At 36.7% G+C, this 10,561-nt stretch overlaps 1 protein-coding gene across 1 annotated transcript; it reads right to left on the reverse strand.

Annotated features, from left to right (window-relative positions):
- Positions 1 to 279: 279 nt before the first annotated feature.
- LOC113240225 lies at positions 280 to 4,017 on the reverse strand. The gene is made up of 3 exons (XM_026477473.1): positions 3,831 to 4,017; positions 1,540 to 1,711; positions 280 to 415 (listed from the first exon to the last, which is right to left on the reverse strand). Exons 1-3 carry the CDS (start codon positions 4,015 to 4,017, stop codon positions 280 to 282), a joined length of 495 nt encoding a protein of 164 aa, XP_026333258.1.
- Between the last annotated feature and the right edge of the window lie 6,544 nt (positions 4,018 to 10,561).

Genomic DNA, 10,561 nt, shown 5'->3' on the forward strand with positions numbered 1-10,561 from the left:
AGTACTTTGTATTTCGTCATTACTACTAACATGACTATCCTAGGGGTTGGGTGCCTGGAGACCCATATTACAAGCTCTGCTTAGTTTGGGCTCCAGTCTCCCACAATACATTACTCTAAGCTTACGTAATAATGTATATTTACTGTAATTGTAACGTTTCTTTGTATTGTGTTACAAGTAGCCGCCGTTAAATCCTCAAGCGTGCAGGTGTTAGGGCACACTGGGTACGATGTGAGGTGGGCCATCGTTTGACTACTGCAGTTAGAAAACAATTATAGGTTACCATAATATTTCTTTATGAAATTTGATGCCTGTGATGAAGTCTTTGCGGAAATCTCTCTCTAAAACATCCAAGTTTTCGCCCGAGCGCTGCAAATACTTCTGCCTGAGACTGCCGAAGTACGCTTCGAGGGTCCTGCAATATGGTCAATATAAAGATTATCTAATAAAGCCCATTTAATTTAATTTTATTTTATTCAGTATTTATTCATTAAAATTACATTACATGTGCCCTGCATGGGCGTGGCTAATACTTAAAAATTTACTTAGACAAGCAAATTATTAAACTTAAAAATTAATAATAAAAAATAAATTAAATAACAAAAGTATTAAATTCTTATAAATAATACAATATCTGAAAAAAGTAACGCGGTATCAATTAAATAATGAATCTATATACTAATTATTGTAATTGTAGAGTTCAATATAGAGTGATCCAGGGATCTTTGTCTTGAATAAAATCTTGTATTGCGTAATAAATAACACTTTTGTATGAGAAGGTTTTTCAATTTGTTACAAAACATTTTCTGAAATAATACATTGTTTAGGACCATGTTATATAAGGCTATTGGTCTGTAATAAGGGCTATTTTTAAAAATTTTAAGTTTAGGCGATGGAGGTACCAGCTTATACTGTCTACGTTCACTTCTGACATGTTCAATGAAGTTTATATTTTTTCTAACAAATGTCGCTATTTCGGCTACCACGTCGTAGGTTTAAGATTGTCCTGAGGCATTTTTTCTGTTTATGTATACCTTTTTCATGAGTGTGTCCCCACATGATAATTTTATCTTTAACGATGCTTGGGGCAGGTTTAGGATAAGTTTGTGTCATGATAAAAAGATAAATAAAAAATTACCAACTTCTGCCGCCAAGTTGTAATGTGAATACTCCGTACTCGGGCTTTGAAAGGTATGCAGGCGGACATATGAGCACATAGAATTTGTCTATTTATGTTTATGGTGACGGGCGCAGTGGTAGTGCCTATCATACCTTCGCGATTTAAAGATCTGAGTGACATAAGTTGACAAATCTCATGTTATTTCATCAGCACACTTTCCTTGACCGAAACGCAGTAATGCTCACATTACTGCTTGGCGGTAGATATAGACAAGGTGGCAGCACTTCCCTGGACGAACCTTTAACAAGGAACTCTACTGCTACGAAAAATGTCTACGAGCCGTGAGGAGTGGATGAGGCTACACCGATAACAGCCTGGCTCTTAAATAGGAGGAAAAATACATTTGAATCTGTTCAAACCTGAATTTGTATCCCACGAAGACTAGCGAGGTAGCAACCAAGCAGTCCACAGCTGTCATCAATTGTATCAGTAGCCACCAGTGAATTTCGACCAATGTTCTCAAGATATTAATGACAATCCCTGTGTCTTGTGGAGAAGGATATAGCACTACTTCTGTGCGAATGGGGATACCTGAAATATTAAGCCTAGATACATGCCGTTTCACTAAACATCTGATAGTGCATGACAATGAAATAAGAAGTGTCCGTAACCATAATCGCGTTGTGTCGCTTTAAAGATGTATAATAAATGGGGTATTCATACAAATTAACTTTAGTACATATTTCAATCTGTAGATGGCTACACTTGGATAAAATAAAAAATACAATTGAATCGCGAAAAATTGAGATATGTCATGTTAAAATATTTAAATAACATTTTAGGAATGTTTTAACCCCCCAAATAAGCCGGTTTCTGAAAGGGTTTTAGTGCCATAGACCACATGTATACGCTGCTGCAGGTCATACAGAAGACCGAGGAGTATAACCGGCCACTTTGCTTAGCGTTTGTGGACTATGAGAAGGCCTTTGATTCGATCGAGACCTGGGCGGTGCTGCAGTCTCTACAAAGCTGCCAAGTAGACTATAGGTATATCGAGACACTTATACAAAAACGCCACATCCAACTGCAACGAGGCGTGAGACAGGAAGATGTGATATCTATCAAACTGTTCATTGCTGCGTTGGAGGATATTTTTAAGCTTCTGGACTGGAAAGGACTTGGCATCAACATCAATGGCGAGTATTTAACACATCTTCGATTTGCCAATGATCTAGTTCTTATGGCTGAGACCTTGGGAGAAATAAATATAATGCTCGAAAATCTCAGCAGTGTTTCCCAAAGAGTGGGTCTTAAGATGAACATGGACAAGACGAAGATCATGTCGAATATCCATGTTGTACCCGCTCCATAAAATTGGGAGCATTACGCTCGAAGCTGTTGACCATTACGTATACTTGGGGTAGACAGTCCAGTTAGGTAAGTCCAACTTTGGGAAAGAGATCTCTCGTCGAATCCAGCTCGGATGGACAGCGTTCAGGAAACTACAAAAAATCTTTGCGTCCTAATTACCTTAGTGGTTCAAGACGAAAGTCTTTGACCAGTGTGTGTTGTCAGTGATCACACATATGTGATCCATAGATCAGATACGTGGTCCCTTACTATAAGAAGGTACAAGGTCACTCCCAACCGATGGCCGTTGGGGCGGAAAGGTTCTTCAATGCCGACCGGCACTGGACGTCGGTCAGTGGGTAGGCCCCCCACCAGGTGGACCGACGATCTGGTAAAGGAAGCCGATTGATGCGGGCAACGCAGGACCGATCGTCGTGGAGATCGTTGGGGGAGGCCTATGCCCAGCAGTGGACGTCGTACGGCTGAATGATGATGATGTTGATGATTAGGAATGTTGAATTAAAATTCGTTTACAATAAACTGTCGTTGAACAGTTGAAATGGTATACCTTTTTATTTGTTAGTTTGCAATAAATTGTATGGATGGCATTTCTTCGTTTGTTCTCGAAACTAATTAACGGTTTACCTCTGACTTTCACTTTAAAATATATAAATAAAAAAAGACATTCCCTTGCGATTTTTTAATTTGTTATTATGCGTAATCAGCGCCTGAACAAGAGCTATAATAACCTTGACAAAAATGTAATAGCTGCCATCTGTTGGCCATTTCGAATATTATTTGGTACTGTCTATAAATAAGCATCCGAATAAATGGAGGTACGAGTGCGACATTTTTTTATATGACATTGTGTATTATATCACAGTGAAAAGAAATTGGTTAGACTGTGATTATTATTATCTGTGATAAAGATAAAAGACTGTTTTTGTAAATCTGCGTAATTTTAGTTTTAGCATTCCATTCTTATAATAAAATAACAAATATAAATTCATCCGCTTCCGTGCGGCTCCCGGCGGCGGATGTAATATTCTGAGGAATTTAAATGTTGTTGCCTAGTAAATACTAGTAACTGGGCGGACCGCGCGAAATCTTTCGCTTCGTGTAACAGAGTCTCAAGCAAAGTCCGTGGGTTCGAATCCGTGCTCGCACATCGTTATGAAACCTGCACGTCGGAGAAGGTTCCCAACTCTCGAAAAAGTCCCCAACCCGCATTGGGTCAGCGTGGCGGACTAAACCCTCGCAGGGGAAGGGATTCGTGCCCGCCATTGATTGAGGCTTGGTGATAATGATTTAATAAAAATAACACTTTTGACCATTTTTATAAAACAGAAATCGAACTTACCTTCTTTTATATAAACCACGATTCCCTCTATAGTGGTCGACACCAGACCTATGGTCAACGTTACTATTAACATTATGCAATACCGCCTTGCAACCTTCACTGATTTCAAATCTATCTCCCAAACAGCGAACTCCCTGCCACCTTCCACAATTTTCTTGAGGAATATCTTAATTCGTTCTCTCGACATGTAGCACGTGATGAACTTTGCAAGCACGTGTATATGAGCAATTATGAATTGCATTGCATCATTTTTTTCCCTATCAGATACGTCACGCAAAAAAATTGATAACAGTTCGTTGAAAAAATTACCAAATATGTAAAGGTTGAATGTCACAGCGTAGATGTTATATAGTGTCTGTTGAAGTTTGGTCAAATTGCGGTCTTCGTACCAAAAATTGCCACCGCCCAGGTAGAACAATGCATTACATATTTTCTTCATATGATCTCGCTGTGGATGTCCTTTCTTTTCTGTGTCCTTCTTGGTTGTCGTTTTTTTTTCGAGTGTGTAAAGTTTTTGTTTACTTTCCATAGTTTTACTTTTGCTATGATATTAAAAACACTAGTAATAATATTTTAGTAAGTCATTCTGTATTAGAGCCTGTGCACACGACGGGTTTTATGCGCGCCGACGACGCGCGTAAATGCAATTCAAACGCGATGTAGTCGCAGATGACCTTTGTACAAAGTACCACGTACAAATTCGTAGTGCCGTAAACGCGCGTCATTTGCGCGTATACGCGCCGTAGATGCGAACATCGAACGCGCTTCTCGCGCGCGTTTGTATCGCGTTTTACGCACGTTTGACTAAATATAAACGCAACATTCTGCTTTTTGAGCTTCTACAGCGCGTGTAATACGCCATGTGCATAGGCTCTTCAGGCCACAATATATATTTACCTGACACACCTGCTAGCTGGAATACCTTTACGTGTACACGTCATATACAAGTATCTCTGCTGCGAACAAGCAAATGTGCCAGCTCCGGGTTTGTGTATTTCGGCCTTAATCTTTAATTATATGCTAAATGAAAACGTATAGAAAAGGGCTTATAAGATATAAAGAAGTCATGATATGTAGTTGGATGTGGAGTTTGGTCTGGGTATAGTATTAATATGTGTATTCAATTATTTTTGTTTATGATAGAATAAGTGCGCATTTGGAATAAGAGACACTAACCTCTTGAGAACCGGATGTAGTCCGTAATAACGGCCTGTGACGACATTGTCCACTGGGTGATCTGGGCTCAGGACCTGAACTTATAAGTTCCTTGTACTTGGACAGGTTATAGTGTCTTTCTGTTTTTTTTTTTGTACTTAAGGGGTCGCTAGGGAGGGTCACAATAAATAAAACTTATGAAGAAATATACGGGAATGTCCATGTCATTATGTTATGCCCACTATTTAACGTTAGTTCGTTTTTAACATTGCGTACTGTAGTATAATATCAGCGACTCTGTGGTTTCTACGCCATTTTGCTTGTGCTACAGAACAGACCTTTAATCTCACACCAGTATCTACGATGTGGTACTAAAATTTACGTATAATGTTCTTTATATTATTTATTAATGAGCTGAGATAAATAACCAATTAGTTTTATGTATTAAGCCGCTGCAGAGGGTGTAAAAATGGTTTACATTCACAACCACATTAAATTTAAAAGACGGCAGGGCTTACCTGGAACAAACTCGCCGAAAACCGAGGACAGTGGAAATCATGCTAAGAGGCAAATATTCAACAGTGGAATCAACAATATGCTGAGAAATAGAAGAAGACGAAGATTTTATGCTACATATGTGAGTATTTCTGCCGTTACAAGTGCCATTCAAGGTTTTTTTAGTGAATTTAGAGTAGGTTTTTTAATTATAATAATGACAAAAATACTTAAATTGGAAAAAATAGTAACAAGAAAGTATTTTATTTCGGTGTAATTAATTACAGAAAAAGTAGAAATTCGAAATGAAACATAAATATATGTTTATCACTAGTATCAGGTTTCTTACCACGGTATGACTTCTTTTTATTTTCCCGATATTTCCCGATATTAAGTCATACCGTGGTAAGAAACCTGATACTAGTGATAATCATTTAGCGAATAACCACGAAAGTCTTAAAATCTATATAAATATATGTGTTATTAGTTGTTATTTTTAATTTAGTTCTTAAAAATGTTAGAATTTTATAATTACTGCAGCCATGTAAAATAACAATTTCTAATTACCGTTGGGATAAAATATTTGTGTATCAATAACTCGAAAACTAATTTGTCCATTCAAATGCCATTTAGACATTTTAATAACTTAGATTAAAGTTGTTCATATTTCAATGTTATTGGGTATAATAAGCGAGAAAAAAAAATTACTACGGTAATTAGACTACCAACACCATATTGTGGTATGGCCGATAGTCCTGTAAAGCTTAGGTTGTTCAAAATTTATGAATAATTGGGTAATCTTTAGGAAGTTTGGAAGTATTTTTGATTGGACTGTAATCAAAGGCTGTATAAAATTATAATTTAAAAGATTTGAGGACGAAAATCAGCGGTCGTAGAGACCTTGGTCTGTGGGCGTTGTGCGAATAATGCTGGCTGCGTTCCCATTTGATAGCGATGCATTGTGCGAAATACGAGTCAGGGGGTCTATTCGTCCTCTGTCCGATATCTTTTTAAATTCAAATTCAAATCATTTATTGCATAGTCACATGGGAATAAGATGTTAATAATAAAATCACAGTACCTGTGACACCCTGGAAGGGTGTTTGCAAAAAGAGTGGCGCTGTACACATTTTATTACACACAATTAATTAATACCACACTTACATAGTAGTGTCTAGTAGGACTATGTAACTTACACATTACACACAATTACTATATTATTAAATTGAAGTAATTATGTTTAAACTCGTAGCTCTATACTAATGGATTTCTAGTGAAATTACAGGCACATGGGACTTGTCAACTTACGTCTCAGGGTGACGTGCGCAGAGGCAGTGCCCCTCAGATTTTTGCAATTTAAAGCTCTGAGTGGCACTGTAATTGTCATGAACAGGCGTGTAGCTTCCCATCAGGCGCTTGTTCGTCCCGTCACTTGACGTTATAAAAAAAAATATATAGATTTTTACCTACATACATCTATAATACAGTATTATTACTTATTAAATATCAATTTAAAAAAGGTCATCAAAAATATCATTGAAGTATTCTGTTATACTGCAATAACTCTTATCAAAAAAGTTTTACGTTGTATTTTAAAAGCTTTGGAATCCTGAGTACATTTTATGCTGTTCGGGAGACGGTTATATATTTTTATTAACATTGGGTGGGGACCATTTTTGAAAAAGGTAATTTTAATTTGTTCACGATTACGATTATTGCGTTTTGTTGTTTTTAGCGGCGAATGCAGGTCAGAGTGCTTTTTAATAAATTTACAAGCTTCTAATATGTATATGCAACTTATCGTTGGTATGTTAAATTTGCGAAAACAGTTTTTACGGGATGTTATTTGGTCTATGTTTGCTAATATTTTTATGCACTTCTTTCGGAGAACAAAAACTTCCGTCTGTGCAGTTTCCTCAAAGAATGATCCCGTAGGAGAGTCTAGAGTGCGCGTAGTAAGCTGCAAGTGTAGTTTTTTCATTCGTGACTCGTTTTAATTTACTAATGGCATACATAAAAGATGATAATCCATTTGACAGTTTTAAAATATGTGGTTTCCAAGTAATGTGCTTATCGATCTCTATACCCAGCATGGTGGCCGAGTCTACAGTTTAAATTTTTGTTAAATTGTAAGAGTAATTTATGTCTAGTGGTGCTTTTTGGTAAGGTTTAAATTGGAGTAATTTAAAAAACAAATCTTTTTAAGGTTTAATTGCAACACATTTATGTCCAGCCATTTTGTGGTATTATCCAATACGAGGTTTTGGTCTCTTTATAACGCGTGGGTGTCTTTACAAGTCAATATTATACGGAAATATCATCAGCAAAGGAGACACAGAAATAACCCACATGTGGTGGAAGGTCATTTATATAGACTAGAAAGAGAATACAGCCCAACACACTTCCTTGTGGTAGAGTCTAACACTGAAGCTCGCTCAGATCTTATACGAGCAATTTTCCCAGTACTATAATCTGTGTTTTTTATTTCCACATATTGCGAACGATTTTCCAGGTATGTAAATAACCAGCGGTGAGCTATTCCTCTTATTCCCATTACGTATAGCTTTTGTAGCAAAATCTTGTGATTTACCCTATCACATGTCTTGCTCATGTCAAGCAATAAGCCGACTGTATATTCTTTATTATTAATTGAATGTAGTATATTCTGTATATATTTATATATTGCCAACGAGGTAGATCGGTTCTTTCGGAATCCGTGCTGACTATCATGTAGGATTTTAAATTTCTCAAAAAAGGAACAAAGTCGGTTTGACATGGCAGTTTCAATAATTTTAGCAAAGGTAGGTAATAAGGCTATGGGGCGATAATTTGTTGGGTATGTCTTGTCGCTCGTTTTATAGAGAGGCCTCACTATGGATACTTTCGTGGCTTCCGGGAAACAACCTTTCCGGAAAGATTGGTTTGTTAAATGTGTAATGGTAAAGTCAGCGCGCTTGCACATTTTTTCACCGGACATGAGGAGATTTCATCGATGCCGTAACTATTTTTAGTCTAGGTTTTTATTACTTTAAAAGATTATTTTCAAATTTCATTAAAAAACAATGTCAAGTATTGTGACGTTTCCGCTACATAGTACAGGGATAGCTCAACATAATTTTGCAGTGTAAGTTTGCAATTTCAATACAGGCAATACCAACTATATAACAACGAGAATATTTATTTTTGTAAGCATTAGCAGTTGTATTTTTGGCTAGTTTAGCAGCCGACGGTATCAGTTTGTTTATATCATTTCTCGAGCTAATAGAATACGACACGGGTGTAGTACACCATGATATGCGGATAATATGTTATTTAATGGACTTAAATCAATTCAACTCATGCATGGCACATACTTCCAATAAGCAGATATTACGTTTATATGCCTTAGTGAAATGGATACCAATGATTTGAAATCGTGATACCTGTCTCCACTTCTTTTTTTTCTTTTAACAAAATTGAGACGGAGCTGATAACCTCGACGATAATGTGAAATATTATTAATTCTACTCGCGTTCTTCATCCTCGTCGCCATTTGTGGCGTTTACGCTAGTTAGTACAGGGATAGCTCAATGAAGCAACGTGTGTTTACTTCACGTACACGTGCGATACGTCCGCTCACACCACTGTCTAGTGGCCGCAATGTAACATATTGTCTATTGTCTATGGTACATTATAGGCGAGTATGAAACTTCATTCTCATCAATTTGGTCGAGTATTACTTATTTGACAGTCATTGTTTCTGACCGAAAGTAGACGCCTAGGCGTGTTGGCCTCGTCTAAAATTTGTCTAAAAAAAATACAGAAAAACTGCACCGATATCACTGCAAGGTCATCTATCGCACGCCCAAAGATCTTAATATCGTATACTGACGAGATTCCATAGAACATGAGATCTAAGGGTGTGTGGAAGAGAGGTTATCTAGGAAAGTTTTGATGTTGCAGTGGCTAGACTGAGGGGAGGAATGAGTGCGTAATTTTAACGGGACATTATAGTAGTGGCTTATTCTGTGATGCTTACGTTACTTGTAAGTCTACCACGAAATACGTTACAGCGTTTACAATGAAGCTCATACGTACTACATATGTCAGTTTTACGATGAAAATGATTTCAAAATTCGATGCGAAAGTTGTCATTTGACGTTTCGGAGTAGATTTATGTCAAATCACGTAAAACGATGATCGTCACTTTGTATTTCGTGTTTCGAGGTAGATCTCCTATTCTCTATGGTCATTGTAATTATTTAACATGTAATAAAGAATATTTCATTAATTGATTACTTATTTATTTTTATTATATTATGATACATAAATAGATTACAAGGCACTTTCAATACCCGCTAGGTTATTCAAAATGTCGGTAATTTTTTTAAGTAGGCATAAAAGATCATTGCATTTAGTCTAAGGGTCGTATTCTAGAACTCTACTCAATGCTCAAGTCAGGATTTGAGCAGACTTGAGTATGATTTCAAGCACTTGAAATACGACCCTAAAGGCAAGGACTTGAGTATGATTTTCAGTGCTTACTGCAATACTCAAGTCCCGACTTGAGTATTGAGTAGAGTTCTGGAATACGACCCTAAGTGTTAGTAAATCCAAGTTGACTTTTCTTACGCGTTCAAGGGCGAAAATAAGATTTTTTTAAAGAATAATTCAATATTTTAAAGAAAGTTAAAAACTCCATTTTAAATTCTGCTCATCTCATCTTCTCACAAAACACAATTGCATACAATTATTTGCCTATTTATGAGATTGTACTGATACATTGTAAAATAATTGTTTTAAGTTTAACTTCAACGTAGATAATTAAGTTACATTTTCAAATTATATTTTTATTGAAAGCCAGAATGTTTCACCATTATGATATTCAATTATTTTTGTGAAATTAATTCTAAAAAATCTTAAAAAATTCCTTCGATCCGGCCGGATTTGAACCGACGTCTTCTGGCAAACCGTGCCAGACGCTATGCCACCAAAAATCACGTAACGAACCAGCGGACCTCACGAATTTTTCGAACGGACCTCACGAATAGTTGTCGGATCTTTTGTATTTGGTTTTCAACGATTTTTTTTAGCCGTAGCGC

This window comes from Hyposmocoma kahamanoa, unplaced genomic scaffold (assembly GCF_003589595.1).
Source record: "Hyposmocoma kahamanoa isolate Upper Pololo Valley unplaced genomic scaffold, ASM358959v1 124775, whole genome shotgun sequence".
NCBI lineage: Eukaryota > Metazoa > Arthropoda > Insecta > Lepidoptera > Cosmopterigidae > Hyposmocoma > Hyposmocoma kahamanoa.